Genomic DNA, 15,675 nt, shown 5'->3' with positions numbered 1-15,675 from the left:
ATTTGGTGGACTCAAATTCTGGCCTTAACCCAGTTATAAACTAGTAGAAATGTTCAACATCGAGCTGCTTTTGACGAAGCTCAATATCCTCGGCACAGTGTCATTTGGGTTCCAAAAGAGATAGTTCTTCCCAGAGTTCGGATAGCCCATTGTAATATTCTTGAATTGATTTGTCGCCTTGGGTCATCATCCGAACCTTCTCTTGAAGATTGCACACGTGCAATATCTTTAAGGGAATACATATTTTTAAGGAATTCCCATGCGTTATCGGCATGATCAAACTTGGCAAGACTAGAACATTTTTTAATGTCAACACTATTGATAATCCATGACATTATTTTCGCATGTCTCATTCTCCACTCTTTCCATTTTTTTTCAAAGAGGCTAAAGCCTTGATTTTTTCTTCCTCTGGTAATGGGACCTCTTTATCTCCATCTTTCTTGGTAAGGGAAAGTTTAGGTTCCGAATCGGAACCATCTACGATTCCCCGCAAGCCTTTACCCCATATGTGATGCTTCATGATTGAAGCCCACGTTACAGAGTTTGTGTCACTTAATTTCATGGGAATGATGATGACTTTTTCATTGTCATCCATCGTTTACAAAAGATAAAAAAGAAGGATAGAAGAAAAGAAACGAGAAAAGAAAAAATGTGTGAGAAGGGAAAGAGATACAATACAACAATGTTGAAGCCCTTCAAATGATACGTTTTGAGGCAGATAATGAAGTGATGAAACACTTCTCTCCAAGTAACGAAAAATACCTTTGCAGGAACAAGGTGATAACACACCTTTTGCACAAGGGGCACGAAAACCGAGGCAGACTTTCTCCAAGATCTAATAATCCCGTAGCTCTAATACCATGTAAGAAAGTGGTGGTGTTCGACCCAAGCACTTGAACCAAGCAATCAAGTGTCTAGAAAGACACTTCACACATAACCCGTAAAAGGGTAAAAATGGAAAATACAAAAGTAAAAAAGATTTTTATTAAAATGTAGAATGCTTAAAAAGCATTTACAACAAGTGAGTTTACAATGGGGGATGAGCCCCTTATTTATAATATGGAGGAGGGGAGAGCTCATAAGGAGCTCTCCCTCTAGCCGTTGGACTAGCTCCAACGGCTAGAGTTTGGTCAAGTTCCAACTGGAACTTGACCAAAACACTAACTATCTAGTTCTATTTGAACTAGATAGTTAAAATACAAAATAAATAAAAATAAATAATATGTTACATTTTAACACTCATATGGTTCATTAAATAACCTTTTTAATGTTGATTCATTTCATTACATGATATCGTATGCATATGCTCACAATGGCTTTTTAATCTCTCACTCAATTAAGATTCATATATTTTCTTATATGTTGCCTCTTTAAAGGCTTCTTGTGTTGTTCCTTCGTGGACTATTTCTTTATCCCCATTGTGGTTTCTTATTTGTTCATTATTGGACCATGCAAATGCATTAAGCATCCTTATTATACATTTTCGCATACACTTTAAAATTTTCTCACTTTTACTTACTTTCAAGGATATGATTTTAAAGTTGGTCTTCTAGAAACATTTTGCATGCATAAGTAATTATCTTGTCTTGACGAATCATGTGCTTTAAATAAAATAATCATGCTTTTATTATGTATAGAATATCTTTTTACACCATTGTTTTTTTGATGAATCATATGATATGGTTTTGATTGATTCATCTTATTTGAAATATTCCACTTGATTAAAGTGCAAAGATATCTTTTACTTGGACATTTTCTTGGTTTGTTCCACAGGATCTTGAAGATGAGATGAAAAGAAGTACCTTGGATAGATCATGAAAGGTGCTCACCATTAAAGACAATTGGAGGAAACTAAAGACTCTTGAAGCCTTGAGATTCTTCCTTTTGTATTCTTCAATCTTTTCGTTCCCCCACGCAAAGTTTGAGGGAGGGGTGTTAAAATGTATTCTTCAATCATTGTAATCATATATATTTTATATATATAAAAGATGATACACACACACGTATATATATATATATATATATATCTTCCTAATTATATATATATAATATATATATATATATCTTTATTATTAGTTGTAGGGGTAGTTTAGTCATTTCACTTAATTTTACACATATTTTATCTAACGAATATGGTTGTAAGCTTTTTCTTTTTTTTATATTTTTTATTTTTATTTTTTGTACTTCTCAAAGTACATTGGGGGGCCCTCTCTTAGAGACGTTGGGCCCCTCCAACAGTCACAATTGTGACCGTTGGAGGGGCTCCAACGTCTATAAGAGGAGCCCCTCCTTGCTTCTCTTTTGTGTTATAAATAGGGGACTTCCCCTTGTATTTGATTACTTGTAGGAGCTTTAGCTCCATTATAAAAGGGTTTTTACCCTATTTTTCATAATAAAGAAATATTTTTTTAGCCTTTTGGCTTAACCCCTTTGTGGGTTTATGGGTTTAGCACTTTATGTGCTTTTGGTTGCCCCTTAGTGGGTTTGTGTATTTGCACCTTAAGTGTGCATTTATGGGTTCATTATCGAACCCTTTGTTTTCTAACAAAGAGCATGCATGATATCAAGACGAGCGATAGATAGAGAAGATTCCCCACAATGTGCCTATAAACAGTAGAATCATCCAGTGGTTGTCCATTTGAAGCCCGAAGCTTAGCATTCAATTCCATGGGAGTAGTAACCTTTCGAGAGGAATCAGCTAATCCTGCTCGAGAAATAAGGTCTGCAGCATACTTGTGCTAAGACAAGAGAATCCCATGACGAGAATAGGCAACTTCCAATCCTAGGAAGTACCTCAATTGTCCCAAGTCTTTCATCTCAAAATGAAGATCCAATCTTGCCTTAGTAGATGCAATCATCTCATCACCATCCCTTGTGACAATCATGTCATCAACATACACCAACAATAGGGTAATACCCTTTGAAGAACATACAAACAAGGAGGATCATGTGAGCTCCCGCGGAAACCAAGGGATACAAGTATAGAGCTGAATTTGGCAAACCACTTTTGAGGTGTTTGCTTTAGCCCATACTGCGCAACAAACACACTCTCCTATCAAAATCGAAGAGATTTGAGGGAAGTTGCTTGAGACTTCCTCCTTCAAATCTCTATTGAGGAAAGCATTTTTAACGTCAAGTTGTGAGAGGGTCCACCCTTTCACTGCAAGGTCCTAAGAGTAGTCATACGAGCAACAAGAGCATAGTCAATCCTAACCTGCTGGGCATAGCCCTTTGCAACCAATCTAGCCTTGTATTTTTCAACCTGGCCATCAGCTCTAATATTGATCCTATACATCCATATGCACCCAATGGCTTTTTTTTCCTTTTGGTAAGCGCACCAAATCCCATGCATGCATCATGTCCATAGCACCCAACTCCTCAACCATAGCCTTTTGCCAGTTAGGAGATTCAACAACCTCCTCATAGGAAGAAGGCTCTATATGTGAGAAAACAACAAGGAATCTCTGATGCTCAACATAGACAGCATCATATGAAACAAAGTGAGTAGGAGGGCAAGGAGTACGGGAACTACAACGAACCTGAGGTGGTGCAGTCTCAGCAGCAGGTTCGGAATCCAGCACATCACTAGGCATACCAGTACCTCTTGATTCCACTTGATCAGACAAAGGAACATGAACTTCTCCTCTGGTAAGATGAACATAAGTCTTAATAGGATTTTGGGAAGTAAGAGTCTCAATAATTGTTTCTTTCCTAATAGGAGTGTCTTCACAAAAACCATCCAAGAAGGATAAAGAGATAGGTCCTCTATCAGAAGTACCCTCAGCAAAGAAGTAGGGAATATGCTCAGAGAAGACAACATGCCTAGAGACATGCATCATATTTCCCTTCACATCAAAACATTGATATCCCAGGGCGACAACTTATCATGCCCCTGCTTGGAAATAAAACATAACATGTGCATCCAAAGACACGAAGCACTTCATAGTTTAGTTTCTCACCAAACACTATAAAAAAGGGATTGTCCCATAAAAAGTTGAGTGGGAGTCCTATTAATCATGTGAGTAGTGATGTTAACTGTTTCTCCCCAACATTGCCTAGGAACATGAGCATGAAACATAATGACTCTTGCAGTTTCCAAGAGGTGTCTTTTTCCTCTCAGCAACTCCATTTTCCTGAGGAATATGAGAACAGGTTCTCTGATGAAGAATCACCTTTTTAGTCAATATTGACTGAAACTGAGCACTCATCTATTCTCTTCCTGAATCAGAACATAAGACCTTCACCCTAGCAGAAAACCGAGTTCCAATAAGAGTAATGAAATAAAAAAAGATATTGACAAACACCTTTTGTTCAAAAAAATATCCATTTGTATCTGGAGAAATCATCTACGAAGGTTACAAAATAGGAAGCCCCCACTTTACTCAACACAGGTGAGGGTCTCCAAACATCAGAGTGGAAAATCTCAAACATACTAGAAGACTGACTACTACTACTACTAAAAGGAAGAGGATGACTCTTTTCCAGCTTACAGCTCTCACAATCTTCTACTTTACTAACACTACTATGTGGAGATCTCTTTAATTCTCCAGACAAAAACATGTGTTGCAATCTCTGGCAGGAAAGATGACCTAGACGTTGGTTCTATAAAGCAGATGGATCCAAGATGGCAGCACTGCACCGAGGAGAAATCTGATCACTTTGACTCATGTCCAGCCAATCAAGGTAGTACAGATAATTGTGCCTAGTGCCATGTCCAATCCTCTTTCATGACTGTTGATCTTGCACACAACATTCAGAAAGGGAAAACACAACAACACAATTATGCTTAGTGATCTAACTCACAGAAATAAGATTCACGGACAGAGAAGGGATTACATGAACATCAGATATAGTGAGATCTCCTGATACAATGGAGGGAACAACAAGATCTCCAACCTTGACCCAGAGATAGTGACACCATTAGCCATACAGACCTGACTCGAATGAGATTGACAATTAGAAAAAATAGATTCATTTGTCGTCATGTGAGACGACGTACCTAAGTTTATGAGCCATCTCGGAGAGACACACAGTACCTAAGGAGGAAGGAGCATAGGAGAAAGAAGCAGAAAGTTCAGGTGCACCGTCAGAATGAGTGAGCAAGTTGGAGAACTGTTGTTGGATCAACTCCAACACACGAGACTATGAAAGTGTAGAGACACTGGCAGATATAGTAGGCAAGAGCAAGATAGGATCAGATGCAGTTGTTATATATATATATATATATATATATATATATATATATATATATATATATATATATATATATATATATATATATATATATATATATATACTCCAAAATACCCGATAGGGGTATTTTGGTCTTTTCACATATTGTAAAAGTTGTTTTTATTAAAACCACCTTTTTTGTTTTTTATTTTCTTCACAAAGGAGACCTTGGGGGCCCCACTATTGGAGTCCCCAACGGTCATATTCCATAAGTGGGAGTCCCAAGGCATCCCTCTCTCCTTTTTGTTGTATATATATAGGGGGTGTTCCCTGTTAAAATGTATACTCAAAAACATTATTGTAAGTATAAATATATATACTTATATACATAGAGATACGTATACATATATTATATGTATACGTATCTCTATATATAAGTATATATATTTATACATTTTTCTCTTTTTACCCGAAAAGGGTATTTCTGTCTTTTTATATTTTGCGCTGTATCTTTTTCCTTTTATTTTTGTAATTCTTTTTATTTTATTTTTTCCTTTTTGCATATTCAAAAAGGTGCATTGGGGGTCTCCCCAATAGAGTCGTTGGGGAGCCCCCAACGGTCACAATTGTGACCGTTGGGAGCTCCCCAACGACTCATTTGGGGAGCCCCCTCTTACACCTATTCTTTCTTGTATAAATAGGGGTGTTCCCCCTTGTTGTAATATAAGCTTGAGAGTCTCAAGCACTTGCTTCCTTTTTATGAAATACATGCATTATTGCATGTTTATTATTTATACACTTTTTGTGTATTGTGTTCTAAGTGTTGTGAGAGTGCCTTCGTGCACTTCTTTTTTAAGTATTTATGCTTGTATGTGAATTGTCTCTTCGTAGACAATTTCACATGGTATCAGAGCTCGGTTGGTGATTAAGGATCGTGGGATTCTTCTTTTTTCGAGTGCCTCGAAAACCGTGCCTTCGAATTCTTAGAAGTTGAAGTGGTGGATCTTGCTTCTCAAATATTTTAGAAGGATCTTGTGCAAGCTAGAAGTTGAAGCATTGTGTTGGTACGCCTCTTTCTCCTTTTCTTTACTCCTTAATGGGTGAAAAAGAGTCTCACTTCGCTCTTGTCTTCAAGTTGAATGGGTTCAACTACCATATTTGGGCCGGGAACATGGAGGCTCACATAAAAGGTAAAGGATTATGGGGTTATGTGTAAGGCACAATTCCGGAACCAGAACCCAAAATAACCGTGATGGACGAAAACGAAATCAAGATTCTTGAGGGAGAGGAAAGGATCAAAGCTCTTGAAGAATACTCCAAGAAGCACGACGAATGGGAAATAAAGAACTTCAAGATTCTTTATTGGTTCTTCGCATCCGTCGAAACAAAGATTAATGCCAACATTATCAAGTTCAAGAAAGCATCGAAAGCTTGGCATTATCTCGAGAAAATGTATACATCAAGAGATCTATCCCATAAGTATTACCTTCAAAAGAAGGCCCTCTCCCTTACTCAAGGTGAAATGTCCATTAGGGAATATTATGCCGACCTCTCCTCCATTTGGGATGAGCTTTCCATGCTTAAACCAAAATGGAGTGGAGAGGCAATTGAACTCCGCCACAAGCAACTTGAAGAAGATCGGTTCTTCAACTTTTTGAATGGGTTAAGACCGGAATTTGAGCAAATAAGGTCATCACTCCTATCCTCATTTACTCCTCCATCTCTTGAAGATGTTCTCACCAAATTAAGTGGTGAGGAGACTCGTATGAGTTTATGTAAACAAGGATCAAATGTTCTTGTGGTTCCTTGTAATCATGAAGAAAACAATGAGGTCAATGCCGTATCAAGACCCGGAAATAATGTAAAGACCTATCGCCCTCCTCATTTCAAATTCCAAAATCAAGGAGGAGATGGTGGACAAAGAGGAAAGAGGGACTATAGCAAGACTATTTGTCACTTTTGTAAGGAACCGGGGCATATCAAGCCCGTATGTCCCAAATGAAAGAGGCTTCTCGCTATGTCCACCATCGGTGTACCACAAAAGGAAGAGGCATCATCAAGTGGGTCACTCTCGTTGAATCAAATAGTGGAAGTCCTTCAACCTCTTCTCAAGGGAGCTACATCCGGTGCCGCCGTGTCTACCTCTTTCATTCCAGGTAAAGTCTCTTGGCTTTTGGACTCAGGTGCATCTTTTCATATGTCCCCAAACATGTTTTCACTTTCCGATTTTTCAAAAAAATGTTTCTTCATCCTTTGTTTTCACTGCGGATGGAACCTTTCTTGAAATTAAAGGAATAGGTAATTTTGAAACTCAAGATTTTTCCATTCCAAAAATTAGATTTATACCTAAACTTAACTTAAACCTTCTCTATGTTTATCAACTCTCGGACCATGGATGCGATATTAAATTTTCATATGACAAATGTTTAATACAGGATCGCCGGTCCGAGAAATTGATTGGGGAAGGCTTTAGAAAAGGAGACTTATACTATATGGAATCTCTCCAAGTTCTAAAATCATTTTGGAATGTTGCCCGGAACAAAGATATAAACATATGGCACAAAAGACTTGGTCATCCTAATGTCACCAAGTTATCTTATTTACATTTTGCAAAGGATCTATGTAAAAGTTCATTTTCCTGTAATGATTGTATTCTCAGAAAAATGCAAAGTTTACCTTTTGAGCAAAGAACTATGTTCTCATCTAAAACCTTCGAAATTGTTCATTCCGATGTTTGGGGACTCGCACCTGTTGTTTCAAAAGGAGGCTTTTCTTACTATGTTATTTTTGTGGATGATTTCTCTAGGTATTCATGGATCTATTTCCTAAAGTACAAACATGAAGTTTTTACATGTTTTAAAACCTTCCACTCAATGATCAAGAATCAATTCAACAGTAATATAAAGATTTTTAGAAGTGATTCTGGAGGAGAATATCTCTCCAACCAATTTAAAACATATCTTGAGGATCACGGAATTATTCACCAAAGGTCTTGTCCTAAAACCCCTCAACAGAATGGATTGGCCGAAAGAAAACATAGGCACATCATTGAGACCACTAGGACCCTGCTTATTTCTCAAAACATTCCTAAGAACTTTTGGGCTGAAGCAGCTCTCGCTTCTGTTTATCTGATAAACCGCTTACCATCTAGGATATTAGGAAAAATATCCCCTTTTGAGATCTTATATAAACTTGAACCTGATTATAATAGGTTACGTGTTTTTGGGTGTAAATGTTTTATACTTACGGATAAAAATGACAAGCGCTCTCCCAAAGCTATCCCCTGCGCCTTTCTTGGGTATTCTGAAACTCAAAAAGGGTTTTGTTGCTATGATCTTCGAGATGATAAATTATATGTTTCTAGAAATGTAACGTTTTAAGAAAATGAGAGTGGATTTGAAAAAAATGTTTCTCAACAAGAAAATTTTGATTACTCATTCCTTTTTTATTTATTGGCTAGTAATGATGATATATCTAGTGATGATGATGTATCATCCAACCACGATGAGGAAAATGATGGTGATGTTGAAGAACATAACCCTCTCAATGATCAAGAAAACAGGATTTCAAGTGATCCGATAACCTACTCCCGTAGAAACCAAGACACCTTTAGAAGTGCCATTGACCAATATAGTGAGCTTGTACCTACTCTCGATCACCGAAGATCTGAGAGGAATAGGAGACCGCCAACTCGTTTTGTCTCTTTTGATTCTTTTTCACCCCGGTATAGGGCTTGTCTTAGTGTCATTCACTCTTATTTTGAGCCAAGGAATTTTGAAGAAGCTAAAAAATGTATAGAATGGCAAGAAGCCATGCAAAATGAACTTAGTGCTCTCAAAAGGGCTGAAACTTGGGATTTCCAAACTCTACCCATAGGAAAGAAAACTATAGGTTATCGATGGGTTTTTAAAGTTAAAACTAAAAGCGACGGATCCCTGGAAAGGTATAAAGCTCGCTTAGTTGCAAAAGGGCATGGGCAAGAGTATGGAATTGATTATGAAGAAACTTTTGCTCCTGCAGCCCGAATGGTTACAGTTAGGTGTCTCATTATTATTGCATCTATTAAAAATTGGAACATTTTTCAAATGGATGTAAAAAATGCTTTTTTAAATGGTGATCTTAACGAAGAAGTGTATATGGATGCCCCACCAGGCATGAAGATTCCTAAAGATAAAGTTTTTCGTCTTCGAAAGGCTCTCTATGATTTGAAGCAGGCTCCCAAAGCCTGGTATGACAGATTTACCAGTGTAATGTTGGAAAATGGTTTCTCCTCATGTTATACTGACATTGGTCTATTTACTAAAAAATCTAAGGCAGGGATTGTCATATTATTGCTCTATGTTGATGATATGTTAATTATAGGTGATGTTCAAGGAGTCAAGGGTATTAAGTTCGTCTTGACTTCAAAATTTGAGATGTCAGACTTGGGTTTTCTGACATATTTTCTTGGAATTGAGGTTGCCAATTCGCAACGTGGTTATTTTCTATCTCAGTCTAAACTTGCTTGTGAGATTATTGACATATCCGGGATTTCTGATGACAAAGTATGCGAAACTCCTGAAGTTGTGGGAGCAAAAATGAAAATTGACGATGGTGTTCCCTTAACCGATCCTACCCCTTACAGGCAGTTGGTAGGTTCGTTAATGTATCTTAGTATTACTCGACCTGACTTGTCACATGCTATACACATCGCCAGTCAGTTTCAGCACGCTCCCACAACCGTTCATATCAGTGTTGTTCTTCGCATCATCAGATACTTGAAGGGCTCAGTAAATAAGGGAGTATTTTTATCTTTTTCTGATTTAAAATTACTTGTTTATACTGACTCAGATTGGGGAGGTGACCCTACTAACCGTCACTCCACCACTGGTTTTTGTGTTTTCTTAGGTGAATCTTTGATATCATGGCGATGTAAAAAGCAACAGAAGGTCTCTCTGTCATCCACTGAAGCCGAATACAGAGCCATGGCATCCACTACCATGGAAATTGTATGGATTCAACGCCTTTTGGAAGATATGGGAGTGCCTATCAGAGAACCAACAAAGTTGTGCTGTGACAATAAAAGTGCAATCTATATTGCCAAAAACCACACCTTTCACGAGCGAACAAAGCATATAGAAATAGACTGTCATTATGTCAGGGAAGAATACTTGAAGAAGGTCATTGATCTACCATACGTGACGTCTGAGTATCAACTTGCGGACTTCTACACAAAAGCTCTTTGTTCACCTAGATTTTATTTCCTTCTTGACAAACTTGCGGTTATCACACCGTAAGTTTGAGGGGGGGTGTTAAAATGTATACTCAAAAACATTATTGTAAGTATAAATATATATACTTATATACATAGAGATACGTATACATATATTATATATATACGTATCTCTATATATAAGTATATATATTTATACATTTTTCTCTTTTTACCCGAAAAGGGTATTTTTGTCTTTTTATATTTTGCGCATATTCCATTTGGAATATGCTGTATTTTTTTCCTTTTATTTTTGTAATTCTTTTTATTTTTTCCTTTTTGCATATTCAAAAAGGTGCATTGGGGGTCTCCCCAATAGAGTCATTGGGGAGCCCCCAACGGTCACAATTGTGACCGTTGGGAGCTCCCCAACGACTCCTTTGGGGAGCCCCCTCTTACACCTCTTCTTTCTTGTATAAATAGGGGTGTTCCCCCTTGTTGTAATATAAGCTTGAGAGTCTCAAACACTTGCTTCCTTTTTATGAAATACATGCATTATTGCATGTTTATTATTTATACACTTTTTGCGTATTGTGTTCAAGTGTTGTGAGAGTGCCTTCGTGCACTTCTTTTTTAAGTATTTATGCTTGTATGCGTATTGTCTCTTCGTAGACAATTTCACATTCCCCCCTCTTTTAGTTATCTTTCCTCTCATTCTTTGTAGAGTGTTTTACACTCTCTTAATAAAATTATTTCTTTTTAGCCTTTTGGCATTACCCCTTTGTGGGTTCCCCTTAGTGGGTTTGTGTATTTGCATTTTATGTGCGTGTGATTTCGTGTCCTTTATTGGATCTTCAAGTGTTATCACTTGCTATTTATATTTTTTGACTATTTTCTTACATGGTAAGCTATTCTTTTGGTGCATCGGGATGCATGCCATTCAAAAATTGAGAAGGTGGTGAAGTATTTGTTACCTCTCCTTTCTTTTCTTCTCTTCTCCTTGGATTTACTCGGTATGAATTTTACATTTCTTAATTATTCTTTGTGCTATTTAGCTCATGCATTGTGCATGAGAAAAACATCTATTTTCTTTATCATTATACATATATATATATATATATATATATATTTTATGTTATGTCTTTTAAATTAAAATAAAAACAAAATGTATGCTTTGAAATTTTAAAAATGGTATTCTTATCATCATTGAACTTGTGTTTCTTATCTCTTTTGCTTATCTTAAGAAAACTAAATATATGTATCATGTTTGAATCTTGAAATTTTTCAAAACTTGCTTTAATATATATATATATAGTTATGTATGTTTGAACATGTGTTGTTAGCCTTAGATAGTTCGTTTGAACCAATCGTGATTATAAAAGTCAATCAAGTTCATATCTTAAAATAATTTGATAATGATGTTGTATAATTTTACTTGAACTTGTGTGTATAACAATAGTAATGATATTAGGTGTTTGGAACTTATGACTATGATCTCATGGAATTATCTTATATCTCTTGCATATGATTTAAATATTGTGTTGCATACTTGGTGGACATGTGTGTTCATTTTTAAAACTCTTGACTCATTGTACACTTAAAATATAAATTTTATATAATGTCTTTAGTACTTGCATATATGCTTAAATTTGTTGGTATGCATGTCTTTTGTATGAGATATGTGGCTTAGATTATTGCATATACATGAATCACTTTAATCTCTTTATGAAAATATATGCATTTGTATTTTCAAAAATCTCTACATATGCTTTGGTTCTCTTTAATAAGTATTGATTGTCGCATAGTAGACTTGTAAGTTAAATCTAAAATAGCTTCTTTCAAAATCAAATACATTGTTTTTATCTTCTTTTTAAGAGTCATTAGACCCCTTGCATGTAATATGTCTTAGTGCACTTCTCTTTTGATTGATGTATTCATGAAATTTTTTTGAAGAATTGCTTATAATAAGCATGATTGTTATTTGTTGAACATGTGACTCTTTCTATGATTTCATCTTAGTTGTTGAAATTGTAAGTTTGCAACTTTATATGTTCAAATTGGTTCTTTTTTATGAAACAAATCAAGTTAGCTCTTTACATAACTTGATTATGTATCAATGCTTCTTAAGCATTTTGATTATAAATAAAAATTTATTATTTCATGTTGTGTTCTTTTGTTTATACTTTTTATGGGTCTTGTTTGAAGTGTCTTTGATAGACACTCTTTTGAGAAATTCAAGTGTTTTTGTGGAAGACCACTATTTCATTACATGATTATAATTACAGGAGCATATGAGACCAAGTTTTCCATTATTGTAGATGATTTGAAATTTTGCTTTTCAAATAAGTATTTTGTTTGGAAAATGTTTTTCGTGAGTATTTATTGTCTTCTTATGGCATTTGTGTTGTCCATCACAGACTTTTATATGATGCAACAATCTTCTTGACCTTGTTATTATTGAATCAGAGATGTTTGTTGGGGTGAGTTATTGTGCACCTCGTGTTATGTCATTTTAGATTGTCAAATTGTAGTTTGACTCTAATTGACACTTGTGTGATCAATGATTGTGAATGTGTTGTATCACTCATTTGTTCTTTGGCCATTGACTTTATTATGGATGCTTTTAATTATGTGAATCTGTGATAGTTATCTATTTTTTGAAACCATGGTGTTTCAAAATATGGTTAAAATTGATATTAATTGCATTATTGTGTTTCTATTATAAGCCTTCTTACCTCGGTTGTCTTCTCCTTTTTATGCCTCTTATCTAAGTGTCATTATATATAGACAAAAGATGTATGTTCACACCTCCGTGTGTGTGTTTAGCCCATTGTTGGCATTGAGATTATACTCTTGATCTAGTAGTTGATACACTTGTTTTAAGTGTCATTATATGTAAACAAGAGATGTTAATTCACACCTTCGTGTGTGATTTTTGGCCCATTGTTGCCTTTGTACTCTTGCTCTAGTAGCTGATACACTTGTTTTAAGTGTCATTATATGTAGACAAGAGATGTTAATTCACACATTCGTGTGTGATTTTTAGCCCATTGTTGGCTTTGTACTCTTGTTCTAGTCGTTGATACACTTGATTTTGAGTATCACTATATGTAGACAAGAGATTTATTCACACTTTCGTGTGTGATTTTTTAACCCATTGTTAACTTTGTGCTCTTGTTCTAGTTGCTAATACACTCGTTTCAAGTGTCATTATACGTAGACAAGAGGTGTTTTTACCATGGTTGTCAGTCGAGGAAGTGGGAGCGAAAAGTGATACGGAAAGCAGAAGCGAGAAGCGAGGCACTTTCAAAATTTTAGGAAGCAGGAAGCGTGGGACGACTTAGGAGTGAATCAGAAAGCGTCTCGGAAGCAACCTAGGAAGCGAACTGGAAGCGACCTAGGAACCGAGGGGGAAGCGAAAAAAGAGAAAAAAAGAACAAAAAAAAAATAAAAATACAAAAAAAAATGAAAAAAAAAATGGGGGAAGCACGCTTCCCATAAATGGAAAGTGTGTTTCCCATAAATGGAAAGCGAGCTTCCCATAAATGGGAAACACGCTTCCCAAAAAAAAAGCAAGCTTCTCAGCGTGTTTCGAAAGTGCGATGTTTCGTGCTTCCCCAGTTACCTAGGCGTTTCCAGTAACTGGTTTTTACACACCTTCGTGTGTGTCTTTGGCCCTTTAGTAGCATGATGTTATGCTCTTGGTCTAGTCGCTGATACACTTAATATTTGAGGTTTGGAGAACTAGGAGGTGATTGCTTGTGATGGTTAAACCAATGCTCTAATTTACTCCTTCAAATATTTGAGAATTTTTAATATATTCAAAATTGTCTAACTCATCTTCTCTCCTATGGGAGATGATTGATTGAAATAATTTTATGCATCTTGCATTGCATTATTAAAGTTTGCAAAATATCACTTCTTGATAATTGTGAGAATGAAATTTATCGCAAATTAGTGTTGATTTGCAAATATCATTTTATAATATTTTTAAAATCTCTCTTTGAAATTTCTAAACTTTTACTGTTTATTTCAATGAAAGATGTTTATAGATAAAACTTTTTCACATACTCATATTATGAGTCTTCTTGTGTACTGTATGTCCCTTAAATAAATACTTGAGTATTGTTATAACTAAAGGTACTTGATTTTTAGATTAGATTCATGCTTGTTATATGCATTTTATAGTTATCTTTTTTATGTGCATTAAAAATACTTTAATTGCATGATGCATATGAAGTTAATTAGATCTTTCTAAATCTTTTGTGATGTTTACTCTCTTTCAATAAAGAATTTATTTCTATGCATGTGTGCATGTTTTCTCCTTTGTGAGCAATTTCTTGTGCCTTTATGCACATATCTTTCTTTAATAATATAGTGAGTTTATCAAGTTTCTTTGAGCTTGATCCTCTTAATGATATTTTCTCATGGTGCTTGATTGAAATGCGTAAAATATTTTTTTTATGCACTACTGTTTTATCTCTTTTGATGAATCATATGTTCTTTAATAATCGAATTTTCTCTTGAACAATGTTATGGTTTCTTGAAAAATGAGTTGATATATCTTGTTTGAAATATTTTATTCTTGTCTTTTAAATTATATTCGACAAAGATATTTTTTCTTATATACTTGGAACTCTCTGGTTTGTTCATCAGGTTCTTGAATATGAGATGGAAGAGTACCTTTGATACATCATGGAGATAGTCAATGAAGGTGCTAGGAGATGATCACCATTAAAGACAATTGAAGGCTAACATTTGCAAAATTCTCTGATATGCGAGATGGAGATTTCCATTTAAGATTCTTGAAGACTTGGAATCCTACATTATTGTATTTTCAAACTTTTCGTCCTCCCCACAAAAAGTTTGAGGGGGCGTGTTATATATATATATATATATATATATATATATATATATATATATATATATATATATATATATATATATATATATATATATATATGTGTGTGTGTGTGTGTATTTCTCTATTTACTCCAAAATACCCGATAGGGGTATTTTGGTCTTTTCATATATTGTAAAAGTTGTTTTTATTAAAACAACTTTTTTTTCCTTTTTATTTTTTTGTTTTTTTATTTTGTTCATAAAGGGGGGGGGGGGGGGGGGGGGCACTATTGGACCGTTGGGGCTCCCCAACATCTCCATATGCGGGAGGCCCAAGGGGGTGTTCCCAGCTCTTTTAGTTATCTTTTCTCTCATTCTTTGTAGAGTGTTTTAGACTCTATTAATAAAATTATTCTTTTTTAGCCTTTTGGCATTACCCCTTTGTGGGTTTATGTAATTGCACTTTACGT

The 15,675-nt window shown here is 35.5% G+C and overlaps 1 protein-coding gene across 4 annotated transcripts in view; it reads right to left on the bottom strand.

Annotated features, from left to right (window-relative positions):
• Positions 1–15,675, bottom strand: part of LOC149830032 (ASI1-immunoprecipitated protein 3-like) — a 164,687-nt gene that overhangs the window by 30,757 nt on the left and 118,255 nt on the right. The window contains exon 8 of one of the 4 annotated variants that reach the window (XM_090016271.1): positions 4,122–4,245. The exons of the other annotated variants lie outside the window; for them this stretch is intronic. Within the exon in view, the coding sequence (XP_089872397.1) occupies positions 4,225–4,245 (21 nt within the window). The 3' untranslated portion in view covers positions 4,122–4,224. Of the gene's footprint in view, positions 1–4,121; positions 4,246–15,675 lie in introns of those variants that run through there. 4 annotated transcript variants of the gene reach the window in all.

Source organism: Nuphar pumila, chromosome 8 (genome assembly GCF_984573655.1).
Source record: "Nuphar pumila chromosome 8, dmNupPumi1.hap1.1, whole genome shotgun sequence".
Classification (NCBI taxonomy): domain Eukaryota; kingdom Viridiplantae; phylum Streptophyta; class Magnoliopsida; order Nymphaeales; family Nymphaeaceae; genus Nuphar; species Nuphar pumila.
This window is presented reverse-complemented; position numbering and strand designations above follow the sequence as displayed.